The sequence below is a fragment of the Electrophorus electricus genome, chromosome 13 (genome assembly GCF_013358815.1).
Source record: "Electrophorus electricus isolate fEleEle1 chromosome 13, fEleEle1.pri, whole genome shotgun sequence".
NCBI classification, from domain to species: Eukaryota; Metazoa; Chordata; class Actinopteri; order Gymnotiformes; family Gymnotidae; genus Electrophorus; species Electrophorus electricus.
The window spans coordinates 6,048,749-6,062,957 of NC_049547.1; the positions used below are offsets into that span (position 1 = coordinate 6,048,749).

General features: G+C 37.9%; 1 protein-coding gene across 1 annotated transcript; it reads right to left on the minus strand.

Annotated features, from left to right (window-relative positions):
• Window positions 1-5,135: 5,135 nt before the first annotated feature.
• tmem121aa (transmembrane protein 121Aa) lies at window positions 5,136-6,280 on the minus strand. The gene has a single exon (XM_027014071.2). It carries the CDS (start codon window positions 6,171-6,173, stop codon window positions 5,223-5,225), a length of 951 nt encoding a protein of 316 aa, XP_026869872.1. The 5' UTR covers window positions 6,174-6,280; the 3' UTR covers window positions 5,136-5,222.
• Between the last annotated feature and the right edge of the window lie 7,929 nt (window positions 6,281-14,209).

Sequence of the window (14,209 nt, forward strand, 5' to 3'; positions counted from 1 at the left end):
GTCAACAGGAATAAAGCTGTTTCACTAGGTTAATTTCACAGTTCTTGCTGAGAAATATGAATTTTTTTAACAGCTGGTGTTCTCTTGAACTGTGTGACTCTGGTTGAAAAAATGATTGGGCAAGGGATAATGGAGCAATAAGAGAATAGCTGAATTGCATTGCTGATTTTAAGTGTGAAACTGATTCTCATACCCAAAAGAAATGGGAGCACACTAGTTGTATTGCATCCAGGTATGTCCATAAACATGTAAGAATATTTTTAAAGAATTCACAATACTGAAACTTCATTTACTTCACTGTTGGCTTCCCTAGCTAGATCTTAAAGATCTTACTTTGATGTCATGGCATAACAAGTTCACAGGCAGTATCATATCTGTATTTGAGGACATAGCTTTCAAATATTTGTCTTTTTTTTTTTTTTTTAGCACTTTAGCACATCTAGATAATCTGGCTGTGGTATCTTTTTCAAGAGAGCAGATAGATGCACAGTGGCACTGCTGTCACATATCTCGGGACAGGGACTTTTAGACACTCAAGAAAAGTGCCTTGATCCTGTATCAGAGAGGCTTGCCATAGAAATATCTTTATTAATCAAGCATATCTATGGGAAGACAAAATGTCTGCATTTATCAAATTCCTCATACAGTTTCAAGAATGTTCACATATTCTTGCAGCTACCAGGCCTCATGGCATCATGTAGTTAAGCTAGATCTGTTATTAATGGCTTATGTCTGACAGCTCTCTCCCTATGGAGAGAGGCTTTCCTACTTTGTCAAGGTGCAGCCTTAGGCAGAATGTCCTTTCACAAAGTGGTAAAAACAAATGTCTCCTCCAGAGGTCAGGGAGAAAAATACAGGGGAACAAAAGTAGGGTGATCTTAAAAACAGAGAAGACTCCACAGTTTTTGATTGACTGGGTAGCTTACAAGCATTACTTGCCTTTACTGAGGAACTATTTAGTTCTAATCGAGACAGGAAATACATCAGTGGTGTTATACAGGTATAAACAAACTGTGAAATTATGGTATACAGAAAGAATTTCCAAGTAGATAACTAGTGCCTTCCAGTTTGCTTGGATCTCTTATCTCAGGCTTGGAGACAGATGCTGTGTCTGCATGCCATCTGAACATTCTTGGAAAGAGGTTTACCCACTAATGATCAGAGCTGAAAGCTTACAATCAAATTTAATCACCACTATTCAAAATAAAAGAGCATGCTCTTCTAAAGGTCTCTCCTCCTAGAGTGTGTTTTTGTGTAGGGAAGGCGCCTTGAACTACAGGACTAAAGCAAGCAGTAAGGGTTAGAAATAAGTGTTTATCTGGTAGCTATATATGCTTATCATGTTCATATTGATAGCACGTCACCATAACCTTACCCCCTTTCCATAAGCTTTTTGAGGAATATGCATCATTTAAAGCCTGTAGGTAGGCTGGATGCCTCTAAAGGAGCTCACTTCTTGCTCGGAATGTGCTTTACAGCTCCCCATTTGAACCTCTGGTGTCAATGGACATTTCATATGAAATTGCACTGCACCTTGAGCCTCAGCATACTGTGTGGCTGACCTGACCTATCATGAACCCCATTTGTAGCAGGTAAGGTAACTCCCCAACCCTAGGGTGTCTAAGGTGTGATCCATGTCCTACAGGTCGTTGGCTTTTGTGGTCCTCTCAAAATTGTCCACATTTGACTTGCCCTGAACAAACTTACAAGCAGCTATATTCTTAATACTAACAAGATTCAAACCAAAAAGACAGAGACAGTTAAAAAGACTGTCTGAATCCTTTTGGACAATGTGCACAGGTTCCCAAAATAAATTATGGCATCATTCTGTTCTGCAGTGGTGCAGAGTGAAAGAATTACATGGAGTTCTGTTTTTGAGTATATTTGTAACAGTCCTCACAGAACTTTTACAGCTGTGGTTATTTTTGCACGATGTTCTTTCTTCATTTGAAGTATACACTCTGTTTAATGCATATACATTACATAAACTCAAAGTTTTCAAATGTGACAAGTTGCTAGTCACTTTTAGTAATACAGCTCATACTAAGACACTGTTTAAGCAGTGCCTTTCCAACAGGGTTGTAAAGGCCTTTTTCCTAACATATTGCAACAAGGGACTGCTATTACCTAAGATGTTATAAGCACATTCCAAAAGAGTGGTGGCTACCTCATCTGTTCTGTTCAAAGGGGTTTCTGTAGCAGATACTTACAGGAGTCTCTTGAGTGTATTGCTTGGATGGTGTGGCTCAATCAGTGGTTCAGTCTTTTCTTCCTACTGGGACATGGACATGCTAGGACTCTGATTGGCCTCTGCTCTGGAGAATAAGAATATATGTCCATACAATCTTTGCCATACTGGGTGAATTGAATGACAGGAGATATTAAGTTATGAATATATAATTACTGTATAACAGAGAGATTATACATTTGTATTTTATACAATTCTGTGCTAGATCTATTGATCCTTTTATGATGTTCTAAAGTTTAATTTTGGGCTGTTGAGCTATTTCCTGTATTATCAGGATAAAATGCACAGTATCACAAATTCTTGTGTTATAATCTTCTATAACTCATTATAAATGTCATACATTGGTCATTGAAATTTATTATACCCCTGAGATGCGTCACAATCATCCTGGTGATGCTCATCATTATGAATATTATTGGGTTCTAAAAAACAGATCTTAGATGTTCATTTATTGTGAGGTTATAAAAATTACTGGATAGAATTGTCCATGAGATAACACAATATAATCCAGTCAGACCAGTAGTTCACTTTTTTTTTTCCTCATTCATCCAAACTGATAGAAAATGACAATTTTAATGAATGGCCATAAGTAACAAGTTAACTAATTTAATCAGTACAGCAACAGTTAAACCAAAGTTATGTTGAGCATAAAGAAATAATTTACTCTAGTCAATGGTGTAGCCTCAGCCCACTTCTGTAAGTTACAGTTTAGTTTGAATTTACTGTCATTATAATATCAGTAACTGCTTGCCCTGTCCAGGACTTGTAGTGGCCAAGACTACCTGTATTACTTTTTACACTTGTGGGCTATCTAAACAATTATATTGAAAACTTAGTCTTATTGTATTTTTTGTAAATTTCATGGTACATACATTATGTTTATCATTGCTTGCTGTGAGTGATTTTAAAAAAAAGCATAGTCATAGCTTAATCACAGTGGCATTTATAGTTTCCTTTAGCTCAAGATTACTTTTAAGTTCCTAAATAAATTCATGTTACTTTCATGATTGGCTTCTGCAAAGCATGGAGACACTTCTTGGTTGGCCAACTTTGTAATTTTTGTAACCCAACAACAAATGAACTTAAGTGACCCGATTATGACCACAGGTTAGTTATTAATTTATAAGAGATTATAGACATTTATAACACAGGACTTTATTACCCATTATGGGTTGTATCCAGCAAACACAATCATTTATTACAAGAAATAATCTTTAACCCATAAAACATTTTATAACTAGAAAAGGGGGAGGATTTAGGAATAAAAGTGTCGCTGATTTTGATGTGTAAAACCCAAATGTACATTGTCTCTGATAACTACTAGCCCAGCTTTTTGACATTTTTAAATTTTTCAGTTGTTGTCACCACAACTGTTGTATTTGTGTCACAAGCATGTGTTACATTCCACTATGATAAAGATTGCACCTTGCAGACAACGTTCTTGAAGCACAAACATACATAATACAGCACAGTAAAGCACACCCTCACTCTTCAGGTTTTGACCCCATTATTCCACTTGGAATTTTCTGGCAATTCAACCCCTAGTAATGAATTAAAATTATACAAATATTATTTCGACTAAGGAAATATTATATTCCCATATCTGATTAATCCATTTTCTATTTATGAAGCATATCATCATAAGTCAAAACACCAAATTCAGGCATTTTTAAAATGCATTTAATAATAATTTTGTCACAGTTGATGTGTAACATGTGTAACATTAATGATAGATAAATAAATAAATAAATATTGCACTGTTTCTGATATTGATGAAAAATGTTTAGATTTCCTTACTGAGCCTAAAAATTCCCTTCTCTCTCTCTCTCTCTCTCTCTCTCTCTCTCTCTCTCTCTCTCTCTCACACAATAAACACAAAAACACACACACACACACACACACACATACACAAAACAAAAACAAAAAAACAAAAAACAATGTATGCTTGATTTTGTGAATTTTCAGGACATGGATTTATACATGTTATATATGTATTTTATATACATGTAAATACCTATATCTAGTAAGAATTCCATACCTGTACCTTAACCTCTTTTAATTAAAAGGTAAGCAGCTTTTGTAAAAAGCACTTTCTGTCATTCTAGGTTATGTTACTACTGCTTTTCTCTGTTTCTTCTGCACAGTCAGGACATTTCTGTCTTGAAAATTCATGTAAATAAAACACACAAACTTCATTAATACATAACCTTGGAGGCAAAACCATGATGAGGATTGTTTGAATATGTAGTAAATTGAATATGTAGTACAGGACCATAGAGGTACTGGAATCAAGACATGGTTCGAACTGTCACAAAAAGGTTTCCTAATTTCTATCCATCACAACCTGTAGACCCTGGATAAATATTATTAATAGCATTATTATGGTTCCTCAAACAGCAAAGCATTGCAAGGAATGTTTCAGGAGCCAGAAAGGTTTCCCATATTTATATCAGTGTACCCACAACGACACTCTTAAAAAAACTTTCTGAACTCTTTTTAAGAGTGAGGTAACAAGCATTAACATGTTTAACAAAGTTATTGCAGCTGTATGTTCAACCAAACACATATTTCTCATTTTACCTTATACCAATCGTCTTTTCATGATAACATATATACTCCTTTACTCCTTTTGTACTCCAATGCAGCTGCAGTTTTACTAAAAAAATCATTCAACATGTAACAACTTCTTAAAATGACAAAATACCCCATAAATTATAAATAGTCATGTCATTTTTTGGTGGCAAATTAGCATTCAGCATGTATTGCCTTGGAAATTCAGTTTAGGGCAGAAAGATAAAAATACTCTTTTAAAAATTGAACATCAGTGTGAAACTTCAGGTTGTCTGGTTCAAGGAGTCACATAAAGGAGGAATTCCATACCCTGTCCTGGACAGAAATGATTTGTTTCATCCCCTTTAAAGACCAAATTCATAGACAATCTAAGATGTTGACTTGATGTCTGTGTAAGCTTTGGTTATGTGTCTATGACCTCACGAGGAGGTGATAGCTCTTCAGGCAGACTTGTTGTAGCATTTGGCAGAGTTTGGTTATGTGGTACTGAGTTTTGCTGGATCTCCATAGCAATGCCTGCAGGATCTTGTGGTGAGAACTCCTTTACTTGGCGGCGGTACTCCAGAAATGTGCATGCCTTGGTGGCTATTGCCACCACATTCTTCCCAATGAATATGGTGGAAACTCGGCTGTCCTGGAACAGCACCATGTTGACTCCACGAATTAGAATAGTAACAATGTTAATGGTGACCAGGCTGAGCACAGGGTAGAGCATCATCTTCTGTGGTGAGACATGCTCACCTTGTACACTGATCTCACTTAGAGACACACATGGTAGAATCAGCAGCAGGATGTAACAATAGAAGAACATGAGTCCCTCAGCCCAGATTGGCAATCCTGTTCGCTGTGGCTCCCACAGGTTGGCCTGGATATCCAACACATCCAGAAGGTCAAGTGCCACCCAGAACAATCGACCTCGCATGTCTTCCTTTTTCCGGAAAGTTCTCACATATTCCATGCTGTCCAAGGCCACTAGGACAAGATAGAGCCCTGGAACACAAACTGAAAGCAACAAAGTCAAAGCTTTTCGAGCGACAGTTTCCAGACTTTTGCGGTCAGTCTTGTAGTTCTGGAAGACAAAATAGAGTTTGATCTCCAGAACAAAGATATAAAGGAACCAGAGGATCATGGCATAGCCACGCTTTGCAGTCCTAACTTCAGCCCCCACCCACACAGCAACATAACGTAAAACTATGAGGAAGCAGATGTCCCCTACCAGGACAATGATGCAAACACCGATTTTACGTGGACCCTGGTTCTGCTCCACCAGATAGGCATCCATAAAAGCCATGCTGGTCATGATAACAATGGTGGTTAGACAAACATGACGTTTGTCAGGGGGTGGCAGAACCATGGTGAGGGTCCCTCTGCTCTCACTTCAATCCCTCAGTTCACTTAATTAAAATAAAAAAGGAATAAACAGGAATGGTATTCCTGATAAAAACCCCCAAAATAGCTAGAATGTTATTTCATGTTTAGAAAGGTCTAGACCTCCATTAATGCGGGTCATTAATGTGAGTAAAAATTGGTAAATCTATGTGATGCAGTGGCAAACATGTACTTTCAGTGAAATTCCATTGAGTCTGTAGTGTTCTTTCAGTCCTTCTGTGTTTTCATGGCTTTATGCAGCTCCTAACCACCATTGCTGAGCCTTTTGGATCCATCCTTGCCTCTGGGGTTGTGTGGTAGAATATCTGCACACATGTATCTTCAGATGAGATGAGTTGCAGTGTCTTTTTGCTGCTCGCCTGACAGACATACACTCATTCATTTGTGTCATCTGACCCAGAAAAGCAGCATGGTTGAGTATGCAGGCCCCAGAGGCCACTCTGGAACAGTTAGCTTTAAAGTGAGCAGAATGCACTAGAACTCAATAGATGGAATCTGCTTCATCTGTTCTGCTGCTGACTCTAGATGAAAAGTGGTCCAGTTCGTGGTGGGGCCTGGTGAGGAAGCTGCAGGCTCTTTTTTGGATTTGCTGGTACAAAAATTCTGTGAATAAGAGAAGTTGATAAGTCAGAAGTTTGTGGTGCACTTTAGAAGTAAAACATTAGGTGTCAGTGTTGTGATGTGGTTTAATCAAGTAAAGCCTTTCTGTGCCTCTATATTTAAGTTTTCTCATCGGGAAAATATGTCAAGTACACAACATTTATATTAACATTTAAAAAAATACCAGCATATGAACATTTACAGGTTACTATCATGAATAAGTGGTGCAGTGTAACACCAAGTTTTTCTAACTACATATTAATTCATGACTTCATGACTATCAATTCAACAACGTAAAGATGAATATTTTAACAAATGAAATTTTCCTCTGAGGTTGGTTAGGCTGTATTTCAGCAGCAGTAGAATACTAGTGCCTAATGCATGTGCATAGATAACAAAGGCTGATATAGGACTGTCTGATAGTTTGTTACAGGAATATCTCCACCTAATGCTCTCCTCAAGCTCAGAGCCGGTAGGTTCCATAGCAACCACTTCTATTAAGAAGTGATGATGAGCTGAAAGCAGTGGGGGACCCTTGGATTTCTGAGAGATGTGAGATTATTCACTGAGCAGGAGAGTGAGACTCTGCACTGAATATAATTGTGAGAGGTAACATGGACTGAAAGACAATGACCAAAATTTAACTTGGGAACTGAGTGTGCATGATGTTTTCAATGTTGTTGCCAAAGTCAATTTGTTTCATAAAATGTATGCAAAGTAATGGATTCACTTACATCGGCTTCATGCCTTTGAATCACTCCATGGAAATGCAACCTAAAATCAACACCAACTGTTCTGTACTTTCCTGATGTACCTAAAATAATTATTATTTATTATCAATAATTATCGTTATCATAAAAATCACCTTACTCAAATATCTAATATACCATTTTACTTCCACTTCTGTAAATTCTGTACAGTAATTTTTAGGTCTAAACGAATTTTATTGTGATAGTGGCAAGCCGCTGTAGTGTTTTTCCTGGCTGGTGAGAAAGTGATGGTTATTGAAAGGTATGTCGCAATCTGGTGTCTCCACTTATGAAATTTGATGTACAGGATGAAAAAGTTCCAGAGGAAATTCTATATGTCTCAGCGAATGATTGATTTTTATGTCAGAGAAAATGAATTTGTTTTGTCACACTCTGTAAATCATTATCTGGATACAGATGAATAGGCATACTGCTAACTGATAGAGGTACTGGCAAAAAAGGACTGCTGCACTCAAGATACATACACATACCAACAACTCTCCCTTTCCTTCTCTCTGTCTCTGACACACACACACACACACACACACACACACACACACCTACACACACACACACACACACACACTTGCACATACTTTTACTCTGTGGAGAAGGTTTCAAAGTGGAGGCTTTAAATCAAGCGTTTAATTAAAATGGCAACACACATTGGTACTAGTAAATATCTGCACTAGAGAGGTAATGAAGCGAGCTCATCAGGCCAATCAATGCACACAAAGGGCACATTCCCCTCTAAGCAATTGCAATGACAGGCCTCTGTCTGTGCTAGCAAATAACCCCTGCAGTTTATTCAACATATTCATAAGACTGACGCAACACACCATGTGGTAGCAAATTCTTTTTGAACTTGCAGATTCAATCTACTGTTTATTCAAACCATTCCATCTACAGAATTGGATAAAACAGCATGATTACTACACTGTCATACCTAAACAATACATAATAAAATATATATTGGGTGTCTGAGTCCTTTATAAAGAAAGGTAAGAAAGGTATCTCTTAGTGTGGTCCCAAAAATTGATGCAGTAATTTACGTATACTAGAGGAACGCCAAGACGATCATGGGTGTCTCGCCTTCTAGGGCCTTGTCTGCAGCTGGATTTTTACAAAGTCTTTCATCACAAAACATTACAAAAATGGAACCAAATAAATTATGCCAAGATTTTTAAAAAGATTTTCAACATATAAAACATATTAGCTTTGGCATGATAAATGTTTAATTGTCTTATGTGAAAAATCAGTTTTTATACTATACAATGCATTCATTCCTAATATACAGCTCTTCATTTATATGCTCTGAGAAAAAAAAAATCAGTGACCAAGTGACTAAAATATGACTATGTGACTATGATAACCTGAACCTCTTTGTAAAAATTAAATTTTATGTAATAATTAGAAATGGTACTGAGCTAAATACATTAAACAAGCAGGACAGTCTACTCTAGACCTGGGTATGGTAGAAAATGTGCTCATGACATTTATGTAAGGAAGTAAATCAGGGTGAGTTTCTGAATACACTTCAGTACATTTCAGACTCAAAGGCACAGACAGATTCAACTATTTCTTCTCTCTTTTTGTGAGGAAAGCTTTTTTAACTGTTTACATTTCAAGGTGATTTGCATTAATCAGCACACAGATATTTAATTAATTTCCAAAGAGAACAAAGTAAATTCATCTTCTCACCAAAATGGATTCGTATGGTAATTGATGTTTAATGTTTATTCTCTCATGCATTCTTAACAAATGGCAAAATGAAGTTCATGTGAATGCTATCTTACATTCTTGGCTCTGTCATATGCACACTCACAGTTCCAGAAAGGAAAGGTTGGTTGTGTGTGTGTTTTCTAATACTTAGGAAAACGGGCAAGAAGGCCATGTTGCTGTGGTAACAGGCATTCTTCAGAGAGATATACCAGTATCTTCAATACAAGACAACAATAATGAGCGTGACTTGTGGTTCCCTTCAATAATGAAGGATCAAAAAGTCTTTGTGATGTTGTGAAGCAGAGGATATTGCTATCTTCGAATGGTTTTGGTAACATCATATATTACTTCAAAAAATGTATTCTGAGAAAAAAAGAATGTCTTTTATGATACCTATTATGATCTATAAAGTCTGCTGGGGTATAAACATATTCTATATTTTGCCTAGGAATTTTAATTAGATGTTGCTAATGCACATGTTTCAACATGTTTTAGAAAAATGAAATACAGTAATTTCAGAGACTTCCCACTGTAATGGTTAATGGGATCTTTTTTATGTCCAGCATTCCATTATCTCATCTTTTCCATTCTTTGCCCAACAGCCTTTTTTCACCCCTTTGACTCCATCTTCTGGTCTAATTTGCAGCAGTCCTTCTGCCATCAATATGAGATGTTGAGGAGAGTGCTCTCAAAGTCTATCCAAATCTCCTTCAATTCATTGACTGACCTCTCTCTATTCTCCAAATTCATCCCCTTAAATTAAAATCATAGAATGGCACAATAGGAAAAACCTTAAAAAGAAATGAGCATGGCTTCAAACATGGTTTTGTATCCCTCTCTCCAAAAGTACATTGGGCTCTATGTGCATATCACTGGATGCGTAAGGGGACACTGTGAGTAGGTCAGTATGAAACAAACAGAGCCGAATGGAAGGAAATAAAGCAAAGGAGAATCATATGGCAATCTGGCCCAGCCCATGGACCCCTCCAGTAATCATATCAACATTTTCGCCTGGGCTGGCCTGTGCAGTGAACAACTGCTCCCCATGGAGCTATATCAGCAGGAGCAGTCTGAGCTCAGCAAGGAAGACTCATAATGCTGTCTCCCCTGTAGCCTAGACCCATCCTTTAAGCCAGAGAGAGAGAGAGACCGGAGAGGGGGTGGCATGGGGAGGAGAGAAATTAAGAAAGAGAGAACAAATTGGAATGCTAATTGACAGTGAGCTGGCATGTTTGCTGCTCTTCTCTTGTCCTCAGTTACAGCTCTGGAGGCTGGCCCAGCTGCTGGACACTACTGTGTTTTTCTGAAATGCTTCTCCAACTTGGCAGAATGCATCCTGATGCTCTCAATGTGCTTTTCACACCGGCAAGAGCAGGCAACAGATGAATGTGAAATGGGAAATATTGAAGCAGTCAGGGGTTAGGCCCAGAGCACCACTACTTTCCTCTCTCAGCCTTGACTTCATTCATCCTGTGCTTTAAAATATGGTCTTCTGTGACCAGCTGTAAAGCTACATCATAGTGTGTCGGTTATAGCTGGGAGTTATACATTCTCTTAAGCATGCCATTGTAACAGGGAAAGCTCAAGGTAGATAGCATCATCTGGTCGGACTGTTGCAGGTTCAGAATCTCCCAGCTGAAAAAAAATGCTGAATACTGTTCACAATGCAAGATTTATCTGGACAGATCATCAAAGTAAGACCCTGTTGGGTTCAAGCCAGACATGCTTGGCAGTCTGCATGGAGCCTGTAGGTGTCCTTGTAACAGCTGGTATGGGATGACTTGTAAAGAGAAGTGTACTTGGTCATGCTTTGAAAACTAAATGACGGCACTTTTACAAGCTTTTTTTGTGAAACAGAAGGTAGATTTTGAGCTCTTTGCAAAGTGAACTAGTGCATTTTTGACCCAACAGTACATTTGGCTATTGCAGTGTTGTTGATTTCTGCTCATTGCTGACATATTGTGTAGTCATTAGTCAAACAATCAGAAAACTTGAAAAATCAGGATACACTGACAAATTGTTCAAGGGATAAAATCTGTATGCAACACCTTATTGGCAACAACGAACAAAATTACAAAAAGTATTGTCAATACATGCTTGTAAAATTATCCACTGCCAGTGTAACAGTGATCAATAAATCAACATTGGTGGTTTACACTACCTTAAGACAGCACCGGTTCATGAAGCACTGCAATTAATTGAAATTGTACTGAAACTGCTAACATTTGAAAGGGAAGTACCACTGTCACAGTGTCTTAACTGGGCAAAAAAGCTTTTTTTCCCCCCAAAAAAAGAGGTGCATGTAAGATTAAAAAGTATTAAAAAGTAAGATTAAGATCATAAAATTGTTATTTATTAATTTGATCTAGATCTTCCAAAATTTAGGTTCTCCTTGAGCAATAGTACATTTTGCTTGGTCCTTCTAGTGGCTTGTCAATCACAGTATTTAAATTTATGGGGTGTTGTTACAAAATGACTATGCATCCCAATTTATTCTGCATCTGATAACCTATTGACTTACTTCTTTGAACACAGCACTGCCAAAGAAACCAGAAAACACTGACAATAGCATGCACATTGCTTAATATGCTGATTTTCTGCTGTGTCAAGTTATATCTGCCAGGGTGTAAAAGAAAAAAAGTAATGAAAAAAAGCTGTCTGGGGGAAATGTTAGGTATGCTGTATGATCTTCTTTAGCTCCAGTGATAGCTACACAAAGACTGCTGTTCAGATATTAAATAGTCATAAACAGTCAGAGTCTAAACCAGGATCTGATGGTACATCAAGAGCAAAGCTGCAGGCTCAATGTTTCAGAAAGCGAACATTCCTTTTTATCCTCAGACTTAACTTTCCTACCCTGTACCTACCCTAGTCTTTTCTGTTCTCCCTCTTTTCCTTTTTCCATCCCTCTTTTTGCACCTTTGTCAGTGACCGTTATTTGGGCTGACTCCACTCAGCTCTTCTCTTTAATATCAAGTTCTTTGCCATGTCTCTGGCTCAAGACTTTCAACTTCCTTCAAATCTTCAGGGTTTCTTTGTCTCTGTGCAACTTTTGCCTGCCCTTTAAACTTCTTTTTCAGAAGCTTTTTACCAGTGTTTTTAGAGGTCAGCTGGGATCAGAGCTTTCTTGTTCTGACAGGAGTGAAAGGCAGTCAGCAACAACTCTTGTGCAGGTAGCCTTTCCCCATTCTCTCATTCAGCCCTCCTCACAACTTCTGACCTTTGAGTAGATTTTAGCCCTGGTTGAAATGGGCCCTGTTTGATCACGCCTCTGTCTGAAGAACATGAGAGATATAACAATGTTTGTAGCTTGGCACTACATTCTAATTTGAGATGCGTTGCACTTCATTGCTCTTGTGTTCTAAACCTCAGAATCTGCACAGTCACACAGTCAAGATCCCTCCTAAATTCAATTTCCAGACATCATCATGCAGGCATGCACTCACTGTGAGGATTTATGTTTTAATTTCCTCTATTGTAATGCTATGCCCCCTCTACAAGCTCGTTCATCCTATGCATTTTGCCAAAAGAATCAGACCTTGGTGGGAGGTGAAGCCCAGAGGCAATTGCTTATGGGAGGTATTTGTCCTCTCTCATCTCTTTCACTTGCTCTATCACAGCACCTCACTCTGCTTTTAGTGTTCTTGGTCGTACTTGGCAGAAAGAATCGCAGAAGCTAAGGTATAACAAGCTCGGTGTTTCGAGTCATCTCACGTCTATAAGATGTTTTATCTCTGTGTGACACTGCTGTTTCCAGTGTGTTGCAGTGAGGAAGGGCAGAGTGTATCCTCTCCTCTTTTCTTTGTGGCAACTCTGGCTAAGAATGACATGCAGTTTGCAGCTAGCAGAGTGCAGTGGGGTTAAGGAAATCCAGAAGAACTGAGAGGTTCAAAGGAGCTGAAGAATAAACAACAATGGCTGCAAGATTACCAAATTGGTTGCTGGAAATGAGGGTCAATTTTCAAGTAGCTGCCTCCTCTTAATTACTGGTGTAAATGTTTGACGGGCTTAATTTATAATTTACCTAAAATTATGTGTTTGCCATATGCTGTTTAAGCAGTATATAAATAGATGAAATTATCATGTATTAATTATATATCAGCATATAAATAACATGATATATTGAGTATATATTCTTGACTTGTGATTTAAATACCAAAATGGAAGAAATATCATAATGCCTTGCTGCACATCTAGGTATCTTACCATGAACAGGTAAAAGATGTCTGCTAGGGCTGGCAGTGTCAAATGGCAATGTGAATGACAAAAACATTATTTCCCGCTTTCTTTGCCTTCGTTGGCTCTTATTTGTGTTATTGATGTTGTTATAGTGATACAGTGATTTGTTTACTGATCTCCAAAAACAGAAAAGCTGCTCTTCTTTACCCATAGATGTCATTTTAAAGACAATTCTGGATAAATCAGGTGAGCCCCTTAGCATATATGGAATTTTTTGGGCCATCAATTTACAATTATCACGAATACACAGTAATCTGTGAACAGAGTTGTGTATGAGTATAATTTATAACCGAAGTGACAGTTATATGAACTGACCAACAAAAATATAACAAATATAAGAACACAAAAATGTCCCTACATGAACTCTATTCTCATATTCTTATACCACCCCCCCCCCCCCCACCCCCACGTTCCCTTGCATTGTTGGAGGCACATTGGTGACTCAAGGTATAGCTCCACTCTGTTAAGTCTTTATTGCTGTTGGCAGGTTTACATAAGCCTGATATCTCTCTTCTACATATATACGTAGAGTCACAGACAACTCAGATATCCACTTTCTTTTGTCAGTTGTTAAATGGCAAGATCAATGACAACGCGATATTGAACATTCTTGTCCGGCACACCACACTCACTGGAGCAGAACAGTGTGTTAGATTGAAGTGTGCCATTTAAAGCTATTGTCATCTTGGGA

Coding starts and splice junctions, on each gene's coding strand:
- tmem121aa (XM_027014071.2), bottom strand. CDS start 6,173: ATGGTTCTGCCACCCCCTGACAAACGTCATGTTTGTCTAACCACCATT.